Below are 17,133 nucleotides of genomic sequence, written 5' to 3'. Positions count from 1 at the left end.
TAAATGCCTGATGGATCTGTAATGATATCTCTTTTATTTCTGATACTGGCAATTTGTCTTCTCTCCTTTTTTTCTTGATCAGTACAGCTAAAGGTTCATAAATTTTTTTTCAAAGAACCATTGCTCTTTGCTGTAACCTTTATTATTTTCTTCCTTGTCTTTATGTTGGGTTTAACTTGCTCTTTTTTATCTAGTTTATAAAAGTAACCACCAGAACAAAAAGTAAAGAGATGAGCAAAGATACATCAGGCAAGTGGAAACACAAAGAAAACAGGAACTAAAAGCCAGATAGCAGACAAGGTATTCAAATAATAAAAGAATAAATTGTCAAAGGAGGACACTTTATAAAGCTAAAAGTCTCAATCTGCAGTTAAGATGCAAAATCATAATTATATATGCATCAAGCAACAAAGCAACCACCTATATAAACTGCAGATGATGCAAGGAGAAATAATAAGAAACATGCTAACTAGAGACTTTAACATGCAGGTCTACAGACAAAAAGTAAGACTATAAAGGCTAGGTAACATAATAAATAGGGCAGATCTATGGATATATATAAAATACTATACTATGAGAATAGAGCCCAGAAAATATATTTTCTGCTCATGCACATATGGAATAGTCAGAATAATTGATCATATATTAGGTTACTAAGAAAATGTCAATAAATTATATAAATTACATGAAGTAGAAATATTATACACAACATATTACAATACACTAACACTAGAAATTAAAATCAATAAAAAAAACACTTCCACCTGAAAATGAAATTTTTTTCTATTAATAGTTCTTGGTAAACAGAAATATAAACAGAATTACTGTAAAACAATGACAAGCACTAAAGACAAGAATCTATTAAATATACTTAAGACAGTGATCAGAGGAAAATTATGGATTTAAACACTTAACAATAGTTAATATAAAAAAAGAAAATAAATAAATTCTCAACTCAAGCAGCCAGAAAAATAACAGCAACCCAAAAGAGAGCACAAGGAAGGAAATAATAAAGGTAAAGTGAGAATAGAATGAAATAGAGAAAAAAGGCTATAGATCTAATTAATAAGTCAAAATACTGATTCTTTGTAAAAAAATAAACAAAATAGATACACCACCAGCTACCTCATTCAAGGAAAGAAACACTGAAAGTACACATATATAAAATATAAAGGGGTAAGTAACTACTGATGCAGAAATTTAAAAGTTAAAAATTACTTTGTACACCTCTATGCAGGTAAACTTGAAAACCCAGATGAAACTGATACTTTTCTAGGGAAATACAGTTTACCAAAATTGAACCTAGTAAAAAAAGAAAGGTTCATAGAAGAAATAGACAAAATTGTCAGTTAACTACTTCACAAAAAAGCACCAAGCCTAGATGGTTTCACAAGAAACTTTTAGAGTCTACAGTCCCAGTATTGTATAAATTGTTTCAAAGCATAAAACATGAAGGAAAACTCTTAACTCATTTTCATGAACTATAACATTTCTGACCTGACAGACAGCCTAAAGAAGTTAAGGATTAATATCACTTAGAGATAGCAATATAAACACATTAAGTATTAGTGAATAGATTTCAACATCGCACCACAACCAAAAGGTGTATACCAAGAATCCAAGATGCTTCAGTTTTAGTATTCCACTAACATAACTCATACTAATGGGTTAAAGGACAAAATTCATATGATTACCTCCATAAATACTGAAAGCCTTGGTAAAATTCAACATCATTCCTAATAAAAAGCTTCCAAGAAAAAAGGAATTGTTGAACATGGATACTTCCTTAATATGATAAAATAGTCACACCTCACCCCTAAAGCTAGTATTATTACTTAATGGAAAAACACCAGAGGCATTCTAAATAACACCAGAAACTAAAGAAGTATGTCCAATATTTCCATTACTATGTATTTAACATTTTACTAGAAGTATTAGCCCAAGCAACAGAAGAAGAAGACAATTAGAGGCATTAACAATTGGAAAAGAAGAAATAAAACCATCAATATGCAGATGACATGGTAGGATGCTCAGAAAACTAAAGAATCAGTGATTAAAGTAACTCAAAGAATAAAAAAATTCAGTAAGGTAGTTTTCAATAGATGAATGATAAGTGGGTAGAAGATATAATGAAGGAGAAAAACATATTTACAACAGCAACAAAAAATATACTTAGAAATAAATGTAACAAGAGATATACAAAACCTAAATGAACTAAACTATTAAACATTCCTGAGAGATACAAAAACAGAACTGAAGAAATGGAAAGATATTTCTCATTCTCGGTTAGGACAACTCAAGTCATAAAAATGACTATGCTTCTTGAGTGAACTTATAAATTAGTATGATCTCAATAAACAAAACCAACAAACCAACAAGTTTTTTTCTTAGAACTGGGTGATACTTGGAAAAATAAGCATTCAAGAAAGTTAAGACAACACTGGAAAAAAAAATTATATGATGAGGGTATTAGTGCTACTACATATTAAAATATACTACAAAATCCTCAATAATTAAAATATTGTAGAAAACAGTGAGGCACTGTTGTATAGCCTACAAGAGAAGGTTCAGAACCAAGCACATACAGAAATTTAGTACATAATAAAGATGTTATCTCAAGTCACTGGGTAAAGAGAGACTTTTAAATAAGGATAAATCACAATGGGACTAGATAACCATTTAGAAAAAGATAATATTAGGTCCCTGTTTCACATTAAATGCAATATAAACTCAGAGAGACAATATAAATACTAGAAAAAATGTGGGTGAATTCCTCTGTAATCCAGATGTAGGGAAAACTTTCAGACTGTGCCTCAAAATACAGATGCAATAAAGGAAAAGACTGATTCATCTGACACTTATTAAAAAAAACAAAAAACTTTTGTATGACCAAAAATACCATAAGCAAGAGTTCAAGGCAAATGCAAATGAGATAAAAAAGTCTGTAACTTATATCACAAATACAAGGCTATCACTATTAATATAGAGAGATCTTTAAAACATTGAGGAGACAAAAGACCAAAAATCGAATAGAAAAATGGGCAAAATACATTAACAGTCACAAAAAATATATAAAAATAGCCTTTAAACATATGAAAGGTACTCAGCTTTACTCATTTTAAGAGAAACTCAAATTAAAACCACCTGAGATTCTATTTCTCATCTATTAGATTGGCAAAAAATCAAAAGGTTGACAATACATTCTGTTGGTGAGACAGTGAGGAAAAACACTCAACTTCATGTATTACTGAGTCACAATGGTTCAATCCATATAGAGGGGAATTTGGTGATATCTAAGAACATTACATATGCAGCTAACCTTTGACCCTGCAAGCCCATTTCTAGGAATTTATCCTGAAGATAAACCCCCAACAACTGAAATATTCATACGCAAGGCTATTCATTGAAGCATTATTTGTAATGGCTACTTTCAAACACTATTTAAATGGTCAAACAAATGAGACTGAACAAACTGGTATGTCCACACAAGGAGAACAATGCAGCTGTGAAGACAGAACAATAATGAATTGGAATAAATGAATGAATACATTAAATGGCAAAGTGCAACAGAGAAAACACACACAGTACAACCTTTTGTGTAGAAAACAAATGGAAGAAAACATACATATATCAGTTGATGTAATGAATTCCAGTATACACTAAGAAAAAAGCAAAGTGCAACAGAAAATATATAGAATGCTACCTTTTGTGTAGAAAATAAATGGAAATAAGATATATATATATATATATGCTTAATTTTACAAGAGTAAACACAGGAAGGATAAACCACATTATAAAGCATCAAAATAATAATTGCCAACAAAAAACTATAATCCATCGGCTAGACTAAGAGTCTGTGAATCAATAATGGTAATCAATCAATCAGAACAAGGAAAATTCTTCCTTACAGCAGAATGTAGATAGAAAAATGGAGGTTTGTTTTTTTTAAGTCACTATTTTGCAACCATCATAGTAATAACCAATTCAGGCAGAAATTATTAAAGGATCCTAACATCTTGAGTGAAAGTTTGATGAGGAATAGGATATTTACATAGATTTCAAAGCATCTCTCCATAAAAGTTCTTACAAATTACACAAGGAAAAAATAGTAACTTAATAGAGAAGAAATTTTGAGGACCCCAGTTAACCATGTCATCAGAGTTAACATAATCAGTGACAGGACAAACAGATGTCATGTGAGTACTGATATGATACACTAAGGACAAAATGATCACGTATGTAGTATTCTAATATATAACCTGAACCTACACAGGAGGAAACATCAGACAAGCTCACACTGGGAGACATTCTACAACGTGAACGGACTATACTCTTGAAGACGGAGAGAAGTGCTCCACATTATCAAGACATGACACAACTAAATGCAATGCATGATCCTGCTCTGGATCCTGAACTGGGAAAAAAAGTGTTATAAAGAGATACTGAGACAAATGGTGAACCTGGAATATGGACTATGGATTAATCATATTTTTATTGATGTTAAGTTTCCTGAATTTGATGCCTGAATCATGTAAGAGAATTCTATGTAAAGGAATGTCCTTGGTCCTAGAAAATACACAGTGAAGTGCTCAGGAGCAAAAGAATGTGATGTATGCAATATACTCAAATTGTTCAGAGAAAAATATTTATGGAACAAGGAGAGAATAAGAAAGCAAATATGACAAAATGTTAATAACTGATGAATCTGTGTGAAAGGGTTTACGAAAGGTTCTTTTTCCCTATAATTCCTTGTAAATTTGAGTTTTTTTCAAATAAAATTGAAAATTATTTTTCCAATCAGATTAAAAAATGGTATCTCATTTTGATGTATGTTTAATTATGTGTAAGGGTGAGCATCCTTTCATATATTTATTTCACATTTGAGTATCTTTTTATGCATTGCTTATTCATGCCCTATTTTTCTACTGTGCTTTTCATGGTTTTCTCACTGCCATTTGTTTCACAGGAATCAGTGCTTTTTTTTCCTGTCATATATGTTTCAAATGGGTTTTTTGAGTTTGGCATTGACTTTTTTTTATTTTTTATCTTGGTATCATTAATCTACAATTACATGAGGAACATTATGTTTACTAGACTCCCCTCATCACCAAGTCCCCCCCACATACCCCACTGCAGTCACTGTCCATCAGCGTAGTAAGATGCTGTAGAATCACTACTTGTCTCCTCTGTGTTGCACAGCCCTCCCCGTGCGCCCCCCCCCACATTATACATGCTAATCGTAATGCCCCCTTTCTTACCCCCCCCTTATCCCTCCCTTCCCACCCATCCTCCCCAGTCCCTTTCCCTTTGGTAACTGTTAGTCCATTCTTGGGTTCTGTGAGTCTGCTGCTGTTTTGCTCCATCAGGCTTTTTCTTTGGCATTGACTTTTGATTTAGTGTGTATGGTACTTTGTTGTTATAAAGAACAAAAAATTTAAATTTTTGTACAATCAAATTTATCAATCTTTCTTTATGGCTTCTGGCTTATATCCTGCTTAGGCCATTTTTACTTTCAGCCTACTAATGCTATCTTCTAGAACTTTTAGCATTTCTTTTTGAGTTTATATTATTTCCCACTGGGAATTCCATCTGTTTAAAGAGTTTATTTTTTTCTCCCAAACTGCCAATTTTCCTAATGACATTTATTAAACTTTCCCACACTGACTTGAAATGTTTGCTTTTGGACTCTTTTCAGCTCCACTGATATGTTCCTTCTCTAACACCAAAATGCTTGTAATGTTTTAATATTTGTTAAGGCCAATGGCTCTAATACTAATTTTCATAAATTTCCTGACTATTCTAGCATCTGCACATGTTTAAAAGACACATTATTTTCTCCTTCTTAAAACGATGCCTTCCTTTACATCTCATGGCCCCACACTTCTGGCTTTCCTCTTTCTTCTCCAGGTACTCCCAGTGTCCTTTGCCAGTTCTTTCACTGACCATCCTTCAAAACCGGAAGAATTTTAGAGCTCTTCTCTTCTCCCCCCACTAGGTGATCTCTTTGGCACTGATTGTTTTACTTTGTTCATGGTGTTTTTTAATTGTAAGAAAGTTTTAATTTTTCACACAAACTTATCAATCTTTTCTTTTATGGCTTCCAGGTTATGCCCTGCCTAAAAAGGATTAAGTTGTATTTTAATTCCTATGAATTAATTACTATGTGGATGACTGCTAAATTTTAATCTCAGTCTAACCTCTTTTCTAAGATACAGACTCATAAACAGTTGCTTGCTCAGTGTAGATATCTCACAGTCATTTCAAACTGAATATATCTAAAATAGAACCTATGATTTTACCTCCTTAAACTGTTTCTCTCTCCAGCACATTCTGTAGTACAAATTCCCAGAAACGGGATTGCTGAGTCAGAGTGTGGGCAAAAAGTGTGTAATTTTGATAGATATTGTCAAATTTCCTTTAAAGGGGCTGTATCAATTTAGACTCACACTAGTCATGTAGCTATTTCTCCATGGCCTTGTCAACAGGCTATGCAATCAAACTTCTGGATATTTATAGTCTGATAGATAAAAAATAGTACTTTAGTATAGTTTTGTGTTTCAGTTATAAACAAGCTTAAGTAGGTTTTCATGTTTAAGGACAATCTGAATTTGTTTACTGTCCATTTCTGTTAGGTCCTTGGTCTAGGTTATTGACCAACAGGAACTCTTGATGTATTAAGGAGACTATTTTTGTGATATGAGTTGCAATATTTTTCCCCATTTTGTCTTTGACTTTGGTCTTTTTATTATTGTTTTGTTTTACCATGTAGGAATTGTTTTCTTTTATAGAGTCAAATCCATCAATATTTTCTTCTATGCCTTCTTAGTCAATTAAAAAAGCTTTCTTCATAAAAGAATTGCTCCATGTCATCTTCTAATATTTTCATGCTTTCATTTTGTATTTTTAAATCTTTGATCCATTGGAGGTGATCCTGGTGGACTGAAGAGTGACAAAAGTATAAAATGGACCATGTCTTCTTTTTGCTTAAAACCTGTTAGTGGTTTTCTATAGCTCTTGAGTAAATTTCAGATTCTTAATATGGTCTGTTAACTCCAGTGTCATCTGGCTCCATTTCTTCTGTTAAGATCATCATATAACATTCTCCCTTTTGCTGTCTGGGTCTCATTGGGGTCTTTCAGTTCCTCAAACTAATTATTCTTCATGCCTTAGAATTTTGCATGAGCTGTTCCAGAACCAAACTGAAGTCTCTCTGCAATGCACTGTTAAATCATCCAGGGCTGCTGTTGGTAGCATCTACTAACTGTAATTAAATATTCATGCATTCAGTGGCTGTCTTCCATGCTAACGTCCACGAGAACAGACTCTCCAGGTGTCTCGTTCACTACTGTTGTCTTTGTCCCAAGCACAGCTGCTGAAAGATGGCAGCTTTACAAATATTTATTGAATAAATGAAAAATAATGGATAATAGAAAACTCTTTTGATAATATCTAATTTCATTTTTTCTGTTGCTTCATCAAATAACCTCTGATCTATAATTTATTCTGCTGAACAATCCACATCATTAGGAAGGAAATGCTTCATGCAAATAACTGATATCCGTTATCTTATCAGACACAGATCTCTCTATGAATTAATAAACTGTACTGTGGCTTTTAAGTTAGCCTTTTATGAATATGGCTAGGGAGAATCAATCTCTAAACTTGAACTTCTGCAGACAGAATACAAAATTGGCCTCTAAAATTTAAACTAGGCTTAGAATTTATAACAACTTATTTGATATTATGAGTTAGAATCAGCAGGGACGTGTTAGCAGATTTTGAACCTATATTGCTCTCCTGACAAATACATTTGAATGCATTTGAGTGACCAAGTACAACTCACCTCTTGAAAGTTATGTTGAGTGAACTTGTCTGCTATCCTTAGTAACTCACGACATGAATGTGTGTCAGCAAAAGCCCGGATGCCCAAGCAGTTAGAAGGATCTAATTGTCTCTTTAAGAATTCACAGCAAGCTTCTTGTATTTCTGCCAGCTGGAGGAGGCAAGCAGCTGGCAGAAGGGTCTGAACATTGCCCTCTTCCACAGTTATCTGGGAGGTATATGCAAAGTCAATCAGTAGTTCCATAGCCCTCTCATCTATGTCTCGGATCACTACTTCTGTCTGACGGCTCTCTGCCAATTCTCCTGTAAACATAGCTCGGAAGTAGGGACTACAGGCTGACAAAATGACTCGATGGGCATAGATCTTCTTAGCGCCCACAACTAGCACCACATCACATAGCTCACGGTGCTTTCTCAGGAGGTTGATCACTTCCAAGGTTTGTCGAGGGTGCTTGTCTGAAATATAGGGCATACGGGCAGGTTGGGGAACCCCTTCTGGCAGTTTGTTGGGGTCTCCAAGGGTGCAGCGGCTTGTTACATCCATTCCAGTCTCTCCTGGTCGAATGTTGGTACACCTACAGTAATGTGGGGAGAGAGAAAAGAAGTTGGCAGTATTATTAGAAGCTCACTCCTGCCATAAGATGGTCATAAGCCAGATATAGGGGAGCCTGTATGTAACCAAAACTTAGGAGTACGCCCCCAGAGAGCTTCCTTTTAAGAACTCTAGGACTCATAAACTGCCTTTAAGTCTCTTGAAGAAGGTACAGTATTAATTCTAAGTCAGAGCACTTCCACTATGTACTCCCATAAAATAAAGGATATTGCTTTTTTCATCTCACAAGTAGTAAAACTAGTCTGTCTTGGGCCATTATCTTTTACAACTGCCTGCAATACATTAATAAACATTTATGAAAAACATTTGTAAATTATTTTATCTCTGCATGAAACAGACTCATGGACTTTAATTTTTTAATATGGTTTAACCAAATCTTGATATTTGTTATTTTTCTAAAACACAGAAATATTTGCTTCTCATTATCACTGGTTGATATTTTAAATTTCTCTGAGGTTCAGTGCAGAGTCTTGCCATTTGTGACATGGATAGACCTAGAGGGTATTAAGCTAAGTCAAATAAAGTCAGACAGAGAAAGACAAATACCATATGATTTCCCTTATATGTGAAATCTAAAAAACAAGACAAAGGAACAAATAAGTGAAAACAGAAATAGACTCATAAACAGAGAACAAACTGGTGGTTACCACAGGGAAGGGGGATGTGGGCATGGGCAAAACAGGTGAAGAGGATAAAGAGGTACAACTTAGAAATATAAAATAATTAAGTCATATGAATGGAAAGTAAAGCATAAGAAATACAGTCAATAACTCTGTTTTTTACAATAATATTGTAATAACTACATGGTAAAAGATGGTAACTACATTTATCATGGTGAACATTTCATAATGTATATAATTGTCAAATCACCTTTAATACATCTAGAACTAATATAATATTATGTCAACTATAGTTCACTAAAAAGAAGAGAATCTGAAAAAAAAGAAAATCAGATCTAAGCTAATATGCTTCAATTAATATTTAAATGAATTTTGAATTAATCATATGCCATCAAGTCTGGATTGAAGTTTATCTTTACTAAGAAATACTTTCTTTGTAGTTGATGAACATTAAAGTGGCAAAGGAGATGGCAGGTGAAATATTTTTTACTTAGCAGGACTCTTAAGGGCCTCCAGACAAAGATTTTTTAAAATAACTAATTGAAGTTAGAGATAATAAATCTGGCAATAAGCCTCATTTGTTTAAAAGTACTTGTATGTGTTCCTGCCGAGTAGGTCAGAATCAATAAAGTTTTAGTATCACTACAAAAGAAATGTATAGGTCCATAATAGATATTCCTCATTTTACAATTTAATAGTTTTCTAAAAGTCTAATTTTAAGTTGGCTGTTTGGAGGTTATTATTTTTCCCTGGTCAGGGTGCTGCAGATGGGGGCTAGGTGTAGTTGTAAAATCAATTCTGGGCATCACAAGGGACACTAAAAAAATAAAACAGAAGAAAAAATATTGGTATATATTCTATTTGGTCGAGTATATTTCAATCTGTGTGTGTGTGTATACACCTATAAATTCATATATATTTGTATAACTGGGTTCCTGGGTAAGCTGTAGGTTTTATCAAAAAGGTTTAAAAGCCATTGATAATAGAGTTCTGGCTGAGTCTTGTAGTCCCAAGCTCCTAGGGCCCAAGCTACAAGGAGAAGGAAGGAAGCTCTTTCATGCGGGAACTGCTCAGAGATTTCTTGTTGCTGGTGTTTTTAGTGGCGTTTAGGTGGGGTGATAGCTGGGGCTTGGGTCACTACCTGCATACAAAGGCCTTGGAAGTTTGCTGTATATTTTAGTATGTATCACCCAAACTGTGTTAAAGGACATACTCTTGAAAGGCTGTAATAATTTTTTTCTCTTAAAAAGGCACACAACAAAGGGGGTTGTGGATGGGATAGGGTTTGTAAGTTTCTCAAATTTGACGAACACCGCATTATAGGATCAGGGTATACATGTCAGTGTTTATACATTCTATAGGTTGATATTCTCCATGAGTCTTTAAGTATGAAAAGTGTCCTTCATTGTTTGGCATAATCTGTTATCCGGCTTGAAGAGTGTTGGTCTAGATTTGGAATAGAATGGATCATCAGATCATCTAACATGATACTCGCCTCGAAGAAATGAGAAACCTGATTTGATGAGGTGACGTCCTCAAAATGATGAAGCTTTTAGCAGTACAGCAGGTCTCCTGATGCTTTTGGATAAACCACCACTATCTCCTGAGGTACTGTGAATACTTAATACCTGATTCATGCGAGTGCTCGGGGGGAGTAGTTTGTAGGATTCTTTACCAATCAAAATAAGATTTTGCTTTTTCCTTATTGATTACCCAAACTTCTATACAAGTCATTTTTAAAAGCCCAGGAAGCTGCACTAAATGCAGGTTTTTCTGATCCAGTCAATATAAAGAACTTCACCAGAAACTATCTATCAGAAGAGTGAAGTAACTTGGTAAAAAAGGCCTACAAAATGAATTTCAGGTTTAAGGAAATAGGCATAACAGAACTGGACCTAAGTCTTTTCTATCTAAAATAACTGCAATGGTCTAGGAAATTTTCAGAATTATCTTTAAATGTTTCTAAAATATAGTCAAGGGTTTATTACCTTTTAAAAAGTTATTCCAGATAATACATAAGAGAAGCAAATTTTTAACATATTTATACTTCATATGTAGAAACTCAGGTGCTAACTTACCAGGGAAATGCCACAAACTTAAATTATTGACAAATAATTAGAGCTAAGATACTAGGATTTTCATAATCATCACATCATCTATAATCATGCAGAGACAAGAGAATCTATGCCCCTCAGTTAAGAGAGTAATTATTCTTTTAACAAATATTTACTAATTCCTTATAAATTACAAGGCATTTTGCTTTTAAGGGAGGAAAATTCAAAGTAATATAAAGAGATAATCAGAAAACCTAATTGTATAGAAGGGGAGATACATAAATAAACAGAAAGAGGGCAACTAGGAAAAAAAAAGTGGTTTAGAAAGGCAAAATCTATAAACTGTTCATACTGGGAAGATCCTAGATGTGACTGGCAGAAGCTATCTGGCTACTATAATTAATTGTGTACATTTTGTTGTAAAGTAGGAATATTACAGTAGGTTTTTCCAGAGCTTAGGTTAGATATCCTACACACATGCTCCAGATCATTGTTATTTCTGTTTTTGATTCTCTGCTCTGATGAATAATTCTTCGAAAGGCATTATCACTACCCCCAAAGCTGTAGCACTGACAAGAACCACAGTGTAATAAAACAACCCTGGGAAACGAATTTAAAAACACATTTTGGGAAGAGACTGCGTTTACATTACAAAGGCACAACCTGAAAACAAAGAACACATTCTTCCTTTCTCCAACAGCAACCTGGTTCTCCAAAGTACTTATAAATTCAATCTTTCTATGCTTGGCCTCAGCTGACAGGTGAGTCTGTGTTCTAGAGAACATTCTGACATCTGGTAGGAACAGCACTGTTTATGCTTGACAATTTAAGACAGAAACAAAAGCTGAGAGGTTAAAGAATACTTTTTACCACCCATATGAACAATCAAGGAAGATTTCACAGTCCCTTGTATGTAGTAGATGCTGAAAGAATAAATCAATTGGTTAACAGTGGTACAGTCAAGCTTCTTTAAAAAAGGATCACCATTAAAGATAGGATCAACTCAAAAATTCCTATTATAATACTACATTGCATGTTGAAATAAAAGGGTTTCTGTTGCAACCCTAATTATGTACATAAAGATGGTACTGTTGAAAGTCAGATATGAACAATATTTCACCTAAGTACAATATGGAAGCTAATTTTACACACCAACTTTTTCTTTTAAATGTATAGCATAGCAAAAAAAAAACTGTGTGGTTATTATTGCATTAGTATAGATTATGACTTTCAATAATGGGTAATTTCTATACTCTTGTCAATTGTCTGGTTTGCAAAGCTGGAAGGAGTTCTCTTAAATGTGATCATTCTCCAAAGTTCTGTCCTCTTCCCGCTCTTGAGGGAGCTCATCTAATCCCATGGTTCCCATCACCCACATGTAAATGGATAAAAGATCCTTATCTCCTATCTGGGTAAATTCTGAATTCAGATCTTATGAGTGTCTCATCATCATTCAAACTCAGTACATCTCAATGATCTATCTAAAACTGATTCCTTCATTTTCTGCCTTCCCCAACATGTGGTTCCTTTAATCATCCCCAGATTAATAAAAGGCAATTTCATTCTTCTGGTTGATCAGGCTGAAAATTTTGGAGTCCCCTCCTCCTCATACCTTCCATCAGCAAATCTTGTCATTTCTACCTCCTAACAGAATTCAACTATTTCTCTACATCTCCACTAGCCCCACCCTAATTCAGGCTATCCTCACCCTTAACAGCCTCCTAGTGTCTTCCTGCTTCCATCTTTTCCAGGTTATATCCTCTTCTCTAAACAACCAAAATGATCCCTTTTGAAAAGTCAGATTACACGACTCCTCTGCTCAAAATTATTTACAAACACTCAAGTAAAAAACAAGGCATATAAGGTTTACCAGCTTCTACATGACTTTCTTCCCTGGCTAACTCTCTGAATTCATCTCCTACTACTTCACTCTTGCTCACACAGACTTCGTTAGTATTTCTGGGACATGCCAATGCTTTTCTTGCCTCAGAGCCTATTCCTTCATCTGCAAAGGTTCCTCCCCCAAATACCTGGAGAGCTTGCTCCCTCATTTCTTTCAGATCCCTGCTCAAACATCAAAACTTATCAGACCACCCTCTATGAAATAGCATTTCTTAACTCCTACTACTCTACACCCATTACTTGTTTTTCTTCTAAATATATTACTTCCTGACATAATATATTGGCTTTCTTCCCAACTAGAATGTTAAATTCTGTGAAAACAAGGCCTTTGTTTTCTTTTGTTCGCTGCTACCCCAACACCTACATCCAGTGTTCAATAAAGAATTGTTAAATGAATTCAAGTTTTCTTCCTGGCAAAATTACTTAACTTTTCTGATCCTCAAGTTCATTTGTAATGTGGGGGTAATTACACCGAGCTCACAAGGAGTGACAGTGTTGGGACTGGTCTGAATGTAGGTCCTCTGACTTCAAAGTCACTGCTTTATTATCCAAAACTGTCTTGGGCAACTGGATTGAGTATTTGAAACAAACGACTCTGGCAATCTGGTTTATGGGGCTGTTATTATTAGATGGGAGAAAAAAGAAGGATGCTGCCACATGGCTGGACTGTGCTGCTCTTTCAGAAGAGACAGAACAAGAGCAGGGACTTGGAGTTGAAGGGCTGCATTTTAAATATTCTGAGAAGTTTTCGCCTTAGGCCCCACCTCAAACACCCCTAGGACTCCCTGCTGTTCTGTGCTTGGCATCCTCTTTTTCTGTTCTACCCTCATTTGTGCCTACAACTTCAAGAACCTTCTGTGTACTGATTTTTTTTAAAAATATGCTTCTCAAACTGTTCTTCGGCCCCAGATCCATATTTCAATTACATGCTACCTACTAACTGTTTCTTAGACATAATAATCTTAAAGTGTATAAAAGAGAATCTTTTCTTGAAACCTGTTTGTCTTCTTGTATCATCATGGCAGCACCTAGTTTCCCAAGCTGAACTCCAGAGTCATTTATATGGATACCTTTCCTTACTCTATATTCACAAAATCCTTTTGAATTTACTATTAAACAAACTCTCATTCCAGCCTCTTCTCTCACTATCCACTACCACAGATGTACTTCAGGTCCTCCTTAGCTTTTATCTTCCTAAATTTCAACCCAAAGAACAAATCTGATCTATATAACAATGTCCTTAGGCTCTTACATACATAAAGGATAAAGCCAGCTCTTTTCCATGGTTGCAGCCTCATTTTCCAGGATTTTCCTCATTTCCCCTTCTTCTTCCTCCACATACCCTACACTGCAGATATACTTACCAATCCGTACATGTCATACACTTCCAGTACTTGGTGTCTTTTTTTTTGGCACAGCTCTTCCTTCTGTTTACGGTGTCTTTTATTAACTCCTTCTTTAAACCCTTATCCTTTAAAGTACATTCTTTATTTTAAAGCAAATTCTTATCCTTTCTAGAAGATACAGTTCAAATATCACCATCTCTATGAAGCTTTCCTTATCTCCACAGAGCAGAGGTTCCCTCCTCTGTATTTACGTCTCTATTAAAATCCTGTTCATGTTGTACTATGGTGTCTGTTTACATCTCTTTCTACCCCTTTGTTACTGGGTTGAGTTTGCTCTCCTTGGTTCTTGTCCTCACCGTAATAAAGAATTGAAAGGCAGAGACACAGTAGCAAAGCAAAGCGTTAAGTTTTATTTAAATACACTCCAAGGGAGGAGTGGGGTCTTAGTCAAAGTAGACAAAGGCCAGTTGCATTATGCAGGAGGCCTTTGTATTACATTCTGGCTAGGAGGTGCTCTTTGATTGACAAGGTGAGGTTATTTGATTGACAGGTCTATCTCTACAGCCAATTCTCTCAGTGAGCATGTTGTTTCCCATGATTAGGTATGGTTTAGGCAGTTCTTAGTTTTGTTTGATGTGCCCACCCTGGGATCTCATTAGGACTGGTTTGGCCTGGTCCTGATTTGCAAGGCCTTTGTTGTCTTCACATGGGACCCCCTACCTGGGCAGAGTTTGGGTGCCTTTTTTTGTGAATTTTATCTTCCCCTTACCCAGCTGCTTATGTCTATCTTTCTACCTAAGGTTCCCAACAACTTCATCTGCATATATGCAATACACGGGCATAGAACCAGTGCTATATAAATGTTTGATGAGTGAATAAACCAACTCCTAATAAAAGCAGGTTGGTTTCCTATTTATATATTTAAGGAAAGATGGAAGAATTACATTGCAAAATGTTTTAGTATCTCTAAATGAAATAAATGATTAAAAACACTATCTTGGAAAAGAAGCACATTGCTGGTGAGTCTGTAGATTGGTATCTCTATGGAGGGGAATTTGTCAGTATCTATCAAAATTTAAAAATTCACATACTCTGGGCATTCTACATCTAAGAATTTATTCTATACTTACACATTTGGGCAAAAACTACCTACAAGGATATTGTTGCAGAATTGGTTATAATACCAAAACATTTGAAATAACTTAAATGTTTCTCAAAAGGACTGGTTAATTATGGTACCTACAGATAATGCAATACGATGATAATTTGTGAGTAAAAAAATAAAGACACAGAAGAATGTGCATGATGTGCTGACATTAGTGTTTTTAAAAAGGGGGAGATAAGTCTATATATGCCTGCATATGTATTACCATAACTGTGAAAGAATGAATAAGAAACTATTTACAGTGGTTGCCTCTGGAGGGAACTGGGAGCTGGGGTCAACATCGGGAGACTTACTTTTCACTGAAAATCCTATTGTATCTTTTAACTTGTGTCTGATGAACACATAAAGCTAGTTAATGAATGCAATGAAGCTTTTCTAATAAAACACTAACCAATTTCATAAAATTTTAAGAATCTGAATATTTTTAACACTAATTTTCATTTCTTGTTCATAGATATTTTCCCCCTCCCCGAAGTAAAGTTTGCAGGTAATAGTCATTCAAATATTTATTCAATATTCATTAGGTGCTAAGGATGCAAAAATATAGAAGACATGAGAGCTCACACTCAATGAATATGTATTCAAATAATCTGCATGTAAAGATTTACTTCTCAGTCTGCAATAGCAGCTAAACAGGAACCCAACATTACTTCACAGAAACCACCTTCTAGGTTGCAGCAGCAAGAATGACAGCCCCAGAAGGGAAGAGCAGGGAAGTGTGACCATGACTTAAATGTAGGCTACAGATAACAGTAAAACCAGAGGGCAATGGGTAGGCGAGGCTCTTGCCAAATGATGGTGATGAAGAAAGAGCTGTAACTTAACAATTAATGGCACCAGAATTCTCCAACACGATTTTGAATAACTGGTATTATTATATAATAAGGCAAGAAAAAAAAAAGTATGAGTGATTAAGTGAATATTTTATATAGAGATTACTAATAGACCAAAAACAGGATCCCATGCTGTGCCTTCTTTTTAAAAATAATAAGCTCTTATTTTAGCAATTATATAAGATATGACATTTATGGCAGCTAAGTATGAGAAGCAATTAGTGGTTTTCCCAATCATGTTAAAAGTGTAAGTGATGAAGCATTTAATAGACGTGTTGTTAATTTCTGCATGTGCTTTGCAGTCAAATATTATTCCTACTATAGTGTAAGATATAAAGAAGGGAATGGCATTTGTTACATCCATAACATCTTTTCATCTGGAGTTCTCAAAGCATTTGCAAGCATTCAATATCCCAAATATTCTGATCAGATACATTAGAGAAGTAAATTGGGGCACAGAGAAAATGAACAGTTCAAGGTCAATCAAAAACTCAGTAACATATTTGGAAAAAGATATTCTGGTTCTTGCTCCTGGTTCTAACTAATATGTCATGCCCCCAGCAGGAAGTGTTTATTCTCTTAAAAGGGTCTGCCAACGCTGTTTATTTTTTATGTTAAATAACAATTAGATATTGTTCAATAAAAGTAAAATGAATTTAAAAATGAAGAAATAGATCTGAGCTGGTTTTGTTTCAATAAGGAGTCTACTTTTATTTGCTAGAACAGATTGAGAAAAAGCATTACTAAATTCTAGGGCT

The 17,133-nt window shown here is 34.7% G+C and overlaps 1 protein-coding gene across 3 annotated transcripts in view; it reads right to left on the bottom strand.

Moving 5' to 3' along the window:
- Nucleotides 1-17,133, bottom strand: part of KLHL20 (kelch like family member 20) — a 44,627-nt gene that overhangs the window by 25,899 nt on the left and 1,595 nt on the right. For all 3 annotated transcript variants that reach the window (XM_036918482.2, XM_057507887.1, XM_057507888.1), the window contains exon 3: nucleotides 7,844-8,417. In XM_036918482.2, the coding sequence (XP_036774377.1) occupies nucleotides 7,844-8,417 (574 nt within the window). The remainder of the gene's footprint in view (nucleotides 1-7,843; nucleotides 8,418-17,133) is intronic.

Source organism: Manis pentadactyla, chromosome 9, assembly GCF_030020395.1.
Source record: "Manis pentadactyla isolate mManPen7 chromosome 9, mManPen7.hap1, whole genome shotgun sequence".
Lineage (NCBI taxonomy): Eukaryota > Metazoa > Chordata > Mammalia > Pholidota > Manidae > Manis > Manis pentadactyla.
The sequence above is the reverse complement of the archived record's forward strand: the minus strand, read 5'-3'. Positions and strand labels throughout refer to the sequence as shown.